The 14,973-nt window shown below is 39.5% G+C and overlaps 1 protein-coding gene across 8 annotated transcripts in view; it reads right to left on the reverse strand.

Moving 5' to 3' along the window:
* Positions 1-14,973, reverse strand: part of SLC12A6 (solute carrier family 12 member 6) — a 69,092-nt gene that overhangs the window by 22,863 nt on the left and 31,256 nt on the right. For 3 of the 8 annotated variants that reach the window (XM_058184337.1, XM_058184344.1, XM_058184341.1), the window contains 6 exons: positions 14,922-14,966; positions 4,518-4,612; positions 3,432-3,563; positions 1,882-2,028; positions 1,200-1,254; positions 117-247 (listed from right to left, as the gene is read on the reverse strand). In XM_058184337.1, coding sequence (XP_058040320.1) covers positions 117-247; positions 1,200-1,254; positions 1,882-2,028; positions 3,432-3,563; positions 4,518-4,612; positions 14,922-14,966 — 605 coding nt within the window. Of the gene's footprint in view, positions 1-116; positions 248-1,199; positions 1,255-1,881; positions 2,029-3,431; positions 3,564-4,517; positions 4,613-9,734; positions 9,780-10,303; positions 10,812-14,921; positions 14,967-14,973 lie in introns of those variants that run through there. The other 5 variants (XM_058184336.1, XM_058184340.1, XM_058184339.1 and 2 more) reach the window with 3 other exon arrangements.

Genomic DNA, 14,973 nt, shown 5'->3' on the forward strand with positions numbered 1-14,973 from the left:
ATCCGCAGTCTCCTGCTTCTCAGAGGAGCTGTAGCCAACTGGCAGGACTTAACAGCTCAAAATTACAACGCCGTGTTGTATTTTATGGGTTCTCCTGTGAGGGGCTGAATACCTACCAGGAAGATTTCAATAGCCCCCAAGATGTACATAGAAGCAGCAAAGGTAGTGCCAAGATAGAAGCAGAGTCCTACAGCTCCTCCAAACTCAGGGCCCAGGGCTCGTGAAATCATGAAGTACGATCCTCCAGCTGTGGAGTGGCAACAAAGACAGAAGACACAGAGGGGAAATCTTATTATCCCTGCTTTTTCACTCATTCCACCCCCTTACTTTCCAGAAGGACCTGCCCCATGGCTTTCAAAAAAAAGTATAGTAAAACCAACAAAAAGGAAACATCAGCCCGCCATCCCCATAACACAAATATAGGTAGTCCTCTCCTTACGAACACAATTGAGCCCAAAATTACTGAGACAGTTTTTAAGTGAATTTGGCTCCATTTTATGACCTTTCTTGCCACAGTTGCTAAATGGATCACTGTAAGGTCAGTAACATGGTTGTTAAATAAATCTGGCCTTCTCATTGACTTTGCTTGTCACAACGTCACACAAGGTGTTCATATGACTCTGCAATTTATGACTGCCATAAATTTGCCATAAATTTGAGTCAGTTGCCAAGGAACTGAATTTTGATCATGTGGCCATGCTGCAATGGTGCAAAAAACTGTCGTGAGTCTCTTTTTTCAGTGCGGTTATAACGTCAAACAGTCACTAAATGAACTGTTGTAAGTCAAGGACTACTTCTAACCCTAGTTGCACAGTGGTTAGAGTACAGTATTGCTAACTCTGCCCACCATCGATTCTTGAATTCGATTCTGACCTGCTCAAAGTTGACTCAGCCTTCCATCCTCCTGAGGTCAGTAAAACGAGGACCCAGATTGTTGGGGGCAATAGGCTGAGTCTATAAACTGCTTATGGCTGTAAAGCACTGTGAAGTGGTATATAAGTCTAAGTGCTATTGCTATAACCATGGTTAGAGAAAGAATTCCATGCTTTGTGGGCCACCGGTGAAAGGGGGGGACATTTTCCATATCAACTAACTAGATTTCTGAGGAGAGCATTCAGGAGAACTTCTGAATATGAACTGATTTGAAGGATGGTACTGTACACATGGGAGAAGGCAGTTTTTAAAATGTTAGTACTTACCAGGAACTACTCCATTAGTGGCAATGGCGCTCATGGAGATGGCTGTCAGCAATGTCTAAGGAGGAGACGAGAAATAGACAGAAGAAGTATTTAGGGGACAAATACAGGAAGAAGCAAATTCTTTGTCTGTAATGTGTTAAGAGTCACTGATAGAACTTATAACTTTTGGCTATTACTTTGACAAACCTAAATTAGCTTCCCCCCCCACCCCTCAGTTTTACATTTTGATAAAAATCAAATTATGCCCCTTCTCCTTTTAGTTTTCCTTGTTATTATGGGTAATGTAGACAAAATGCCAAGGTGGAAGTGAGCAAAATGGTTTTAGAAATGGGCCTCTCCAAAAATTCAGAAATAGATTAACCAAAGATGGGGAAGAACAGATATAGAAATAAAGACCATCAGTGATCTCAACACAAAAACTGACTACATCTACAAAGATCTGGCTGTGAACCGCCCTGAGTCCTTCGGGAGAAGGGTGGTATACAAATTTAAATAATAATAAAATAAATAAAGAGGATTATTTTTGCACTGGCATTTCAGCCATGGGATGCTAATGTAGGTGAGTGTAATTTCTCCTTCCTCAAGATCAGAAGTTTCCTTCCTCCCCAACCCCAGCTTCCCTGCATATCAAAGACTGTGGTAACACAGTGTGATACAAACTTGGTAAGAGAGGGTAACTTACACAGCAACAGCAAATAAGGACAATGGTAAAGGCTTGCAGCACACCAGCTGAACCCACAACCCAAGTAAGACGCAAGAAAAGAATCACTCCAAAGATGTTCTGCAAGCAAGGTAGATAGACTCCCATAAATGTGCCCATCTGTGGAATCTAGTAGAAGAGGAGGAAAAAAACAGGCAGAGTGTTAAGACGAAGCTTTCCAACATCTCTATACAGGTAGTCCTCAACTTACGGTTCATTTAGTGATTATTTGGAGTTACAACGGCACTGAAAAGAAGTGACTTATGGCCATTTTTCACACAACCCTTGCAGCATCCCTATGGTCACGTGATCAAAATTCAGAAGCTTGGCAACTGACTCATATTTATGACAGTTGCAATATCCCGGGGTCTTGTATGATCACCTTTCGTAATCTTCTGACAAGCAAAGTCAACGGGGAAGCCAGATTCCCTTAACAACTGTGTTACAACTTAACAACTGCAATAATTCACTCAATAACTGTGGCAGGAAAGGTCATAAAATGGAGCAAAATTCACTTAAGAAATGTCTCGCTTGGCAACAAAAATTTTGGACTCAGTTGTGGTCATTAAGTGGAGGACTACCTATACCAGGGGTGTCAAACTCACGTCACGGTGGCATCACGTGACATAGCAGGACTTTTTCCCCCTTTGCTAAACCAGGCAGGGGAGGAGCCAGCCCATGACGCATCCAGCCCAGGAGTTTGACATCCCTGACCTATACAATGATGACTTGAAATTTCTCTATTCCTCCTCGGCTTTGTTTCTTTGATCCTGTCCACTTCTCAAGAGTCATTAACTGTATTATTCAGGTCAGTGGTGGTTTTCAGCCGGTTCTATTCAGCTCGGGTGAATCGGTAGCGACGGCTGTGGGAGGCTGCGCCCTCCTGCCCAGCCATCATCATGTCCCATTTTTGATGATCTGCACATGCATGGAAGGCCCTGCATATGCACAGAGGTCACATTTGTGAACCGGTAGCAAAGGTAAGTGAATACCACCCCTGATTCAGGTTAATCTGTTTTCTCAGCTCAGGATAGATGACAGTGTTTTCCTAGATGCTGACTCAATGGTGGTCAGAAGGAATGAAGTTGAATATCAGTTAAGGTCACTGGGCATAATCAGTTTTGAGGTAATATTTAAGATCTACCAAAATGAAGCTTCTGAGGAAGCTGAAGTTCTCAGAAAGTCTAGAAAGGCCAATAAAGCTCATATGTGTGAGGCATATAAAACAACATGAGAAAAAAAATGTATCTCCGCCAGCTTTTGCTAATCTAATCCTATTTATTTAAGTCTTAAGAATGACGTGTAAAAATCAAGGATTTAGAAATATTTCTTCCAGGGCACACACAAAAAAAAGATTTTGTAAGAAGCCCAGAACATATCTTGGGGAAATCAAATGTTCAGGACAACAGATTTCTCTAGTTCTACTAAAATCATGGAGGAAAATATCAATTCTATCAATCCTGATCTAAACACATTTTTTTTGCCTCATGTCAAGGTATCTTCCCATAAACCTTCTTGGTGCCATTCCTTACCTTGGTGATTTTTTTCTTGCCTGGATGGACATTCTCTGCCTCCTCATGTTCACGGGCTCCCTGCATCAAGTTGGTATAGTTGGCCATTCGATTGAGCAGGGAAGACACTTTGGGTCGGGTATCCATCTCCTCCTACCGAGTGGGGCAGAAGACAGTAGACGTGAGGACAAATCACAATGAAAAGTTCCTTTAAGATGGATGAAGGGACAAAAAATCAAGGATTGGAAGTAGCGAAGAAGGATGGAAGCTATGTTAAAAGAAACAAGAGTAGACTATAAACAAGCTAGTTATTCTACAGGCTTACACATTTCATAAGTCTTTCTTGTTTTGCATCTTCATTAAATCTTCCTCAGACTTTCAGAAAACTCAGACAAGATTTGCCTCCCTTTTGAAACTGTTTTTACAAATTGCTACAAGTTAAAAAATTTTCAACGTGCAGAATTCACAGTAACTGCACTTTTTCTATGGATTTATAACAGTCCAGCAACTTGAATTAAGATGAAAAGGTCTTATCCAGGAATATTATAGGGTACAAGAAGGAAAGAATACTGACATCAGGATGGCCCGAGTGAATCTCAGCAGGGCTGGAGGGGATGACCACAGGGGGAAGAGAGGAACAAGTGGATGCAAAGCTTTTCTGAGCCAGGCAACTGACCTGAGAAATATTTTTCCAAAGGATGCAAACTTGTAACAGTTTGTTAAGTGACCATTCAAAGTTACAATGGCACTGAAAACAGTGAGTGATTTTTTCACACTTACAACTGTTACAGCATCAAAATTCGGATGCTAGGCAACTGGTTCATATTTATGATGGTTGCAATGTCCCATGGTCATGTGATCACCTTTTGTGACCTTCTGACCAGCAATGGGAAAGCCAGATTCACTTAAGAACCATGTTACTAACTTAGCAACTGCAGTGATTCACTTAACAGCTGTGGCAAGAAAGGTTGTAAAATGGGGCAAAATTCACTTAACAGGTATCTGACAGAAATTTGGGGCTCCGTTGTGGTCATAAGTCAAGGACCACCTGTATATGGTGGAAGTGGGAAAAGAAAGGGAACCAACGGCAACGAGCAGTGATCTCACCTCAAAAAGTGCCAAATTCTTGTCAAAGAATTCATCGCCTTCTTCATAGTTGATATTGTTAAGAAATGTATGGGAATCCTTCTTGTGTCCCGGATCTGCAATGTGGAAGAGAAAGTATGGCTTAAGGGAAAGAACAGCCCAAATCTGTTTCTCCAGCTCTGGACATTAAAGCTCTATCTGTACAGGAACAGTAAGAATAAATCTTTGCTGAAGGACCATTAAGCACTTTGCCTGCTTAACTCATAAAAAGAAATTATCTTGCAGGAACCAATTTCTATTATTCTTAGGGTAGAAATATGTCACAAAGAACAGACAGGGAACATTCAGAAAGAAGAAATGAGGGAGAGAATATAGTCAATTTGTCAGTCTAGACCAGGGCTGTCAAGCTTGCGTTGTGACAGCGGCATCACGTGACGTAGCGGGACTTTTTCCCCCTTTGCTAAACTGGGCGTGGGCGTGACCAGCGCGTAACGCATTCAGCCCATGGACTGCGAGTTTGACAGCCCTGGTCTACACAAAGGGAAAAGACCCCCGAAGTCTTGGAAATTCAAACTCTGTGCAACCAATCAGGAGCAAGGTTTTCTCAGGTGAGCTGTTAAAGGCCTTTGCTGCTAACAGGAATCTGAATTTCCTTCTTTCTTTCTCCGTTGTCCTTTTGATGGTAAAGAGGTTCCTCAAATATTAACCCCCATTATAAATAATTTGTATTCTTTTCTGAAATCAGTAATCTCATTCTAACCGGAAATTTAGTTTAATAGCACTTCCTGGCCACATTTTGTTAGCTCTGAAAGAGCAGGAAAGATCGTCTTTTTTAGAATAAAAGAAGATAGAGGATTATTATTATTATTATTATTATTATTATTATTATTATTATTATTATTATTATTATTATTATTATTATTATTATTATTATTATTTTGTTAACAGGGATGGTGGCAATGACAAACTCCTTCACCCCCACAAGACTGTTGGAGGTTTTTGCAGTAGGGATCACACTTGAGATATCAAGAGGAGCTAACCTATCATATCTCAGTCTTTGAGTGTGCATGTACTCCATTATATAACGTCAAGAATCTATCTAGACAATTTTTCTGTCCAGTGTGTGCTTGTTTTTTGTCTTGAAGGAGTCCTAACATCAACCAGCTCTTTTTTCCTAGAGCTTCTAAAAGAAATGGACTGAAAAACAGGCAGTCAATTTTAAAATCTTATCTGCAAGGTTCTGTGACCTCAATCTTTAATTTTAAATTCATCCACAAAGAAACTGGTAATGGGCTTCATAGCTATAGCTAATTTATTTATGAAGGTAGTAGGTTCTTGAAACCAGTTCATATATACTTTTCAAGGATATAGAATGTGCCAAATTCTCCTGTAAAAAGTCTTAATTGTGAACATTCTTCTCAGGTGAAAATCTAAGATCAACCTTGAGGGAGGAAGAGGTTCTTAAAAACCGAATCATGAAAAAAAAATGCAGTTTCTTTAACATCTATTTATCAGTCTTTTTACAATTTTACATACTTCCTACATTTTTATAAATTTTCACCCATGATGATGAAGGCAAGAGAAACAGACTATCTTTGGAAATAAAGCATTTCAAGCAAGGCACCTAAAATTACTTATTGATGTAATATGTTTCAAAAGAATCAGATTAGTGTCTTTTTCAAAATGAAATTCTGAAAGTCCCAGCCTCTTCTTCAAACTGCTTTGCCAAAGCAATGAGCAGAAATAATTAGGTGCAGACTCAACAGTCATCTAGTGTTTTTAATGCAAACTACGCTAATTGGTCAAGGAAGATTGCCAATAACAATTGTTTTTCATTCTCCTGATGCACTCATCCAACAGAAGGTTGAAACTTTCTACCCATTCCCCAAACATTAGATTATATCATTTTCTGGACTCCATGTATACAGTTACACATGTTACACAAACATCATTTGAGAGAAAAATCTCTTATTCATGTCTCTTGCCACAGAACAGGCAGATCAGCAAGAAGATGTTGACTGTGTCCAAACAGAAGCAAATTACAAATTATAGAAAATATACTGGTTTTCAATTTATTGCTGGGACTTCTTCCTCAATAGATTTCAAATACAGAATTAGGGCATCTGCCTGAGCTGAATTTGATATCCTACCCTGTTTCGTTCAGCCTTCAGAAAAAAAGGCAGGCAGTCCTCAACTTACAGCCACAATTGAGCTCAACATTTCTGTTGCTAAGTGCTTTCCACAGTTGTTAAATGAATCACTGTAATTGTTAAGTTAGTGACAGTTAAATAAATCAGATTTCTCCACTGACTTCGCTTGTTAAGGACTCAAAAATTGATCACATGACCCTAGGACACTGCAACCATCATAAATGGGTCCGTTGCCAAGTGTCTGAATTTTATTCACATGACTGTGTTGTTTCTCTGTGTCATATATGTGGGTATATGCATAATTTTGTATTTATTTATTTTGTCATGCTTATGTAGTGTATGTTGGAGGTGCTGTCCCAGTGAGAGCTGTATGCAATGAAATTTCATTTTAATGTAGGCTGATTAGTGTACATTCAAAATGACAATAAAATTATTCTATTCTATTCTATTACTACTCTACTCTATTCTATGACCATGGAGTAAATTACAGTTGTAATTTTGAAAAATGGTCATAAGATATTATGTTCTGTGTCATTGTAACTTTGAATGGTCATTAAGGGAACTGTTATAAATGGAGGATTATCTGTATTAAAATTAAAATGCTGTCATTTCTCTATTCCGCTCATAGGTTAAGGTAAAGGTTCCCCTCGCATATATGTGCTAGTTGTTCCCAACTCTAGGGGGCGGTGCTCATCTCCATTTCAAAGCCGAAGAGCCAGCGCTGTCCGAAGACGTCTCCGTGGTCATGTGGTCAGCATGACTAAACGCCAAAGGCGCACATAACACTGTTACCTTCCCACCAAAGGCGGTCCCTATTTTTCTACTTGCATTTTTTACGTACTTTCAAACTGCTAGGTTGACAGAAGCTGGGACAAGTAACGGGAGCTCACCCCGTTACACAGTACTAGGGATTCAAACCGCTGAACTGTCGACCTTTTGATCGACAAACTCAGCCTCTTAGCCACTGCATCCCACTATTGTGCTCATAAGGGGCTAATAAACAGCCTGTTAGCTGCGCAGTTATGTATGGGAAAGGGAAAGTTGATGAGTCACCCCGTTTTAGGTGAATGAAGGGAGATAATACAGAATTCTGTGTTCTGAAGTCTGCTTTCAGAGTAAGTAGTAGCATCTACTAAATCAGCGGTTCTCAACCTGTGGATCGCGACCCCGTTGGGGGTCGAATGACGATTTTCCAGGGGTCGCCTAAGACCATCGAAAATATGGGGAGTATACTTGCAAGTCGAAGAATCGCAAATTCGGCTTCAGGCGCGATGATTAAAAAAGAGAGAAATCTTTGCTCTGATGTCTCCCTCTTAAGCCAGCTGCAATCACTCCCAATCGCTAGCCTAATCTGGCTTCAGGCGCGATAAACTTAATAGAGGAGGAGTCTCCGCTTTAATGCCTCCGTCCTCAAGGCAATCGCAAGCAGTTCAGATCGCTACCCAATACGGCTTCAGACGCGATAAATTAAAAAAAACAGTTTGCTGTTTTTTTCCCCCTTCTGCGGCTGCTGAAGCGTGCTGAGATCGCTGCCTAAAAAAAAATAATTTTACGGTTGGGGTCGCCACATCGTGGGGAATTGTATTAAAGGGGTCACAGCACTATAAAGGTTGAGAACCACTGTACTAAATGAATTAAGGACGAGCTTTCGTTGAATTGTTATCCTAAGGTAGCGTCCCCAACCTACTTGAACATTTTTCATTTTCATTTCATTTATTTCAGTTCCAGGCTATTTTGCTGATATAGTTTTGCTGATTCTTTATCTATTTTCTGGAATCCTACAAACATTCCCTTTGACAGAGATAATCATCTGCTACTGTTTACTCAGTCAGTTTTCCCAGACTGAAGATTCAGGACTCCCTTGATCTTTCAAAAGCATGTTGATCCTGTTTCAACAACCCCAAATCGCTGATACCCATCCTTTTTTTAAAAAAAAATCTGAGTTCGTTGTCATTACCTATAATAATTTTACAGAATGGTAGAATACGGGTAGTCCTCAACATACGATCGCAATTGACCTCCAAAATTTATGTTGCTCAGTGATACATCCATTAAGAGAGTTTGCTCCCATTTTACGGCCTTTCTTGACACAGTTGTTAAGTGAATGATTGCAGTTGTTAAATTTGTAACACTGTTGTTAAGTGACTCTAGCTTCCCCATAGATTTTGCTTGTCAGAAGGTACCAAAGGGATCACATGACCCCTGGACATAAGTATGAAGCAGCTGCTAAGTGTCTGAATTTTGAACAAGTGACCATGAGTATGCTGCAATGGTCGTTAAGTGTGAAAAACAGTCATAAGTCACTTTTTTCAGTGCTTTGAACGGTCACTAAACAAACTTGTTGTAAGTGGAGGACTACCTGTAATTTCCCACAGGTCTAAGTTCTAACTTTCTTGCAGAAGGAATGGCATTGTCAACGCTGTATTTGATCCTGTGTTGTTTTTAATAATGAACTCTATGCTTGATATGGCTTTATAAATTGAGTAAGTGAATGGATGAGTTAGAGCTATTTTGTGTTGAAACAAAATCAGGCTGAATCCAAAGGCTACAAAAATAAAAAATAAATCAGGAAGAGGCATCTCTGTATTTTTACCCATTCTAAAGCTAATCTAGAAAAGATATTTATCATCTTGTTTTCTTTAGTTACCGGTAAAATACGCTACCTCTATCAGCATGACCATTGTCCTTTCATGAGAATATAATCCAAGCTACTGAAAAGTTACATTGCTTCCTTTAAAGAATATAATCAACCAAGAAAACAGATATTTATAAACACATCTGTTAAAAAAGCAAGCATCCTATTACTGGAAAATTTATGAGTTCTATTGATGATGACTGCACAGCACAATATTATTAGATCTCTTTCTTTTAGACACAAATATGCACACTCCTACATACACACACACACACACCCCAACACACAGACACTCAACTTCCCTCTGCCCACCCATACAGCTGCAGCCAACAAGATTGTGTGCCCTCAACCCCACATCAGCTGATCGGTTAATAACAGGATAACATAATTTACCATAAACACACAATACACACACCCCCAAACACATACAAAAGGCCTCTGTGAATACTGTACCTAAGAGCTGACATTGTTCCCCTGTGATGGAAGTTTGACTCACATCTGAAAAATCAAGCAGAACATGGGGGAGGGAAAATGAATAGCAAAATAAAGAGAATGGGAGAATAAAATGAACTGTTTTGTCCCCAAACTTCCCAGGATTTCTTTAAAAGGTACTTTTCCCTTTCCCTCAACAACCGTTAATCAACCTCACAAAAAACATGAAGTAACCCATCAGGGAATCCTTCTCTGTGATTTTTAAACCGACAGCTGCAAATCGCTGAACAAAGGATTGAGACTAGAAGCTACTGTAGACAACTACCGTTCTCCTTTACCACCCACCCACAATTGGTGTCACATTGGTGCCAAGGGGCCAGGGTGATAATAGATAGGGCGTGGGGCACCCCAGAGTGAAGGGGAAAAAAATAGATTAATGGAAGAATGAGGTACCATTCCTTCCTTTCTATATAATTCTCTCTGGCTTATTCCAAGTTACAATGCCTGAATGTAAATAATAAGATCTCAAAGAATATAACTGCTTTCCACAATGGCCTTCCAAATATTGTTGAACTTCAACATCCTTTTACCAAAAGCTATCCTGAATATGGCTAATGAAAAATGCATTTTCAGTTTTGTCTGGATAACTGGAAGGTTGACCATCTGTCTCATGCTCTGTGACTTCCTGATGGGGTAGGTAGGCCTATTAACAAATGCATAAGAAAGGACACTGTGACTGGTAATGCAAAATTCTAATGGTTTAGCAATACATGTTCAAATAAAAATAGACCCAGGGTTATGCAAATATAAACAATAATAGCATATAAATTATATTGCCTAATAAACATTTTGTCCTTGAATTTTGTCTATGTTGCCCATGAGACCAAAGATGATCTCTCTTCTTGCCCTCTCATTTAATCAAATGCAGCTGATATGAGCATGATTCAAGACCAACTTCCTGTTTTTTGTTTTTAATATTCCTTTGGAAAAATGTGTATGGCACGCTATGCCTATTTCTTTTTCTTCTGGCTTTCCAGGCTCTAGGATAAAATAAGATTTGCTTTGCCTTAAATGCATTCAGATATAATTAAGGTCTTAGTCTAAATGTCCATCATTAAAACAACAGAGCCAATTATGTGCAAATCGAAACTGGATATTTTTTTTTAACAAGGCTGTTTAAAAAAATCACAAGTTAAAAAATAATACAAGGCAGGAGATCAGGAATGGTATAGTATACCTATCAGATGAAAGGTTTCTACATTTTACACTATATGAAGATCAGGCAGTTGGGATAAACTGGCAAGTGAATTTAAGACACTGTTTATACAACAGTCTGTTCATATCCTTAAAGTGTCTTTAAGCAACACAAATGGTTTTGCAAACAGCAACACAAAACCATTAATAAAACAATCTGAAATGCTTTAAGAATAGCCAATCCTGGAACTTTCTCTAAAGAAATGCCAAGGCCATTCATCAGTAGCTTTTAGGAATATGGTGAAGCTCTATTTCAATATCTTCTTTTAATGTTACCTTACTATTGCTGTTGGTCAACACAGAAATCAGATTGACTATGTGCTTTGCAGCCAAAAATGGAGACGCTCTATACAGTCAGTAAAAACAAGACCAGAAGCTGACTGTGGCTCAGATCATGAGCTTCTTCTTGCAAAATTTAGGCTTAAACTAAAGAAAGTAGGGAAAAGCACCAGGCCACTCAGGTATGAACTAAATCATATCCCTGATGAATATACAGTAGAGGTGACAAATAGATTTAAAGAATTAGATCTGATAGACAGAGTGCCTGATGAACTATGGACGGAGGTTTGCAACATTGTATGAGAGGTAGCAACTAAAACCATTCCAAAAAAAAAGTAATGCAAGAAAGCAAAATGGCTGTCTGAGGAAGCTCTGCAAATAGCTGAGGAAAGAAGGGAGAAAGAGAAAGATACACCCAGTTGAATGCAGAATTCCAGAGAATAGCTAGAAGAGATAAGAATGCATTCTTAAATGAACAGTGCAAAGAAATAGAAGAAAACAATAGAATAGGGAGGACCAGAGATCTATTCAAGAAAATTGGAGATATGAAGGGAACGTTTCATGCAAAGATGGGCATGATAAAGGACCAAAATGGCAGGGACCTAACAGAGGCAGAAGAGATTAAGAAGAGGTGGCAAAATTACACAGAAGAACTATACAAGAATGAGCTTAACATCCCTGATAACCACGATGGGGTGGTCACTAACCTTGAGCCAGACATCCTAGAATGTGAAGTCAAATGGGCCTTAGGAAATCTGAGCAACAACAAAGCTAGTGGAGGAGACAGTATTCCAGCTGAGCTATTCAAAATCTTAAAAGACGATGCAGTAAAAGTGCTACACCCAATTTGCCAGCAAATTTGGAAAACTCAACAATGGCCACAGGATTGGAAAAGGTCAGTTTACATTCCAATTCCAAAGAAAGGCAATGCCAAAGAATGTTCAAACTATCGCACCATTGCACTCATTTCACATGCTAGTAAGGTTATGCTTAAAATCCTACAAGCTAGGCTCCAGCAGTATGTGGATCGAGAACTACCAGAAGTACAGGCAGGATTTCGTAGAGGCAGAGGAACTAGAGATCAAATTGCCAACATATGCTGGATCATGGAGAAAGCTAGGGAGTTCTAGAAAAGCATCTACTTCTGCTTCATTGAGTATGCTAAAGCTTTTGATTGTGTGGATCACAACAAATTGTGGCAAGTTCTTAAAGAGATGAGAGTACCAGACCATCTTATTTGTCTCTTGAGAAACCTGTATGTGGGTCAAGAAGCCACAGTGAGAACTGGACACGGAACCACTGATTGGTTCAAAACTGGGAAAGGAGTCCGGCAAGTCTGTATACTATCACCCTGCCTATTTAACTTATATGCAGAACACATCATGAGAAAGGCGGGGCTAGATGAATCAAAATTGGAATTAAGATTGCCGGAAGAAATATCAACAACCTCAGATATGCAGATGATACCACTCTAATGGCAGAAAGCGCAGAGGAACAAAAGTGTCTCTTGATGCGGGTGAAGGAGGAGAGTGCAAAGTTGGCTTGAAACTCAACATTAAGAAAACTAAAATCATGGCATCCGTCCTTTCAATTCCTGGCAGATAGATGGTGAAGAAATGGAGGTAGTGACAGATTTTATTTTCCTGGGCTCCAAGATCACCGCAGATGGGGACTGCAGCCAAGAAATTAAAAGACGCTTGCTCCTGGGGAGGAAAGCTATGGCAAATCTAGACAGCGTACTAAAAAGCAGAGACATCACCCTGCCAACAAAAGTGTGTATAGTCAAAGCTATGGTTTTCCCAGTTGCAATGTATGGCTGTGAAGGTTGGACCATAAGAAAGGCTGAGCGCCAAAGAATTGAGGCCTTTGAACTCTGGTGCTGGAGAAGACTCCTGCGAGTCCCTTGGACTGCAAGACGAACAAACAAGTCAGTTCTAGAGGAGATCAACCCTGACTGCTCTTTAGAAGGCCAGATCCTGAAGATGAAACTGAAATACTTTGGCCACCTAATGAGAAAGAAGGACTCACTGGAGAAGAGCCTAATGCTGGGAAAGATTGAGGGCAAAAGAAGAAGGGACGACAGAGAACGAGGTGGCTGGATGGAGTCACTGAAGCAGTAGGCATGAGTTTAAATGGACTCCAGAGGATGGTAGAGGACAGGAAGGCAACTAACAACAACAACTATTGCTGCGGTTTTGACTTCACACATGCAGATTTTGTTCTTTTGAGAGTCAAAACTGTTTTCTCTTTTATCACATTTTCATTTCATTTTATTCAGTTCCAGGCTATTTTGCTGATATAGTTTTGCTGATTCTTTATCTATTTATCTATGGAAGGATAAATGTGGGATGTATCTATGGAATCCTACAAACATTCCCTTTGACAGAGATAATCATCTGCTACTGTTTACTCAGTCAGTTTTCCCAGACTGAAGATTCAGGACTCCCTTGATCTTTCAAAAGCATGTTGATCCTGTTTCAACAACCCCAAATCGCTGATACCCATCCTTTTTAAAAAAAAAAAATCTGAGTTCGTTGTCATTACCTATAATAATTTTACAGAATGGTAGAATACGGGTAGTCCTCAACATACGATCGCAATTGACCTCCAAAATTTATGTTGCTCAGTGATACATCCATTAAGAGAGTTTGCTCCCATTTTACGGCCTTTCTTGACACAGTTGTTAAGTGAATGATTGCAGTTGTTAAATTTGTAACACTGCTGTTAAGTGACTCTAGCTTCCCCATAGATTTTGCTTGTCAGAAGGTGCCAAAGGGATCACATGACCCCTGGACATAAGTATGAAGCAGCTGCTAAGTGTCTGAATTTTGAACAAGTGACCATGAGTATGCTGCAATGGTCGTTAAGTGTGAAAAACAGTCATAAGTCACTTTTTTCAGTGCTTTGAACGGTCACTAAACAAACTTGTTGTAAGTGGAGGACTACCTGTAATTTCCCACAGGTCTAAGTTCTAACTTTCTTGCAGAAGGAATGGCATTGTCAACGCTGTATTTGATCCTGTGTTGTTTTTAATAATGAACTCTATGCTTGATATGGCTTTATAAATTGAGTAAGTGAATGGATGAGTTAGAGCTATTTTGTGTTGAAACAAAATCAGGCTGAATCCAAAGGCTACAAAAATCAAAAATAAATCAGGAAGAGGCATCTCTGTATTTTTACCCATGCTAAAGCTAATCTAGAAAAGGTATTTATCATCTTGTTTTCTTTAGTTACCGGTAAAATACGCTACCTCTATCAGCATGACCATTGTCCTTTCATGAGAATATAATCCAAGCTACTGAAAAGTTACATTGCTTCCTTTAAAGAATATAATCAACCAAGAAAACAGATATTTATAAACACATCTGTTAAAAAAGCAAGCATCCTATTACTGGAAAATTTATGAGTTCTATTGATGATGACTGCACTGCACAATATTATTAGATCTCTTTCTCTTAGACACAAATATGCACACTCCTACATACACACACACACACACCCCAACACACAGACACTCAACTTCCCTCTGCCCACCCATACAGCTGCAGCCAACAAGATTGTGTGCCCTCAACCCCACATCAGCTGATCGGTTAATAACAGGATAACATAATTTACCATAAACACACAATACACACACCCCCAAACACATACAAAAGGCCTCTGTGAATACTGTACCTAAGAGCTGACATTGTTCCCCTGTGATGGAAGTTTGACTCACATCTGAAAA

Source organism: Ahaetulla prasina, chromosome 4, assembly GCF_028640845.1.
Source record: "Ahaetulla prasina isolate Xishuangbanna chromosome 4, ASM2864084v1, whole genome shotgun sequence".
Taxonomy (NCBI): domain Eukaryota; kingdom Metazoa; phylum Chordata; class Lepidosauria; order Squamata; family Colubridae; genus Ahaetulla; species Ahaetulla prasina.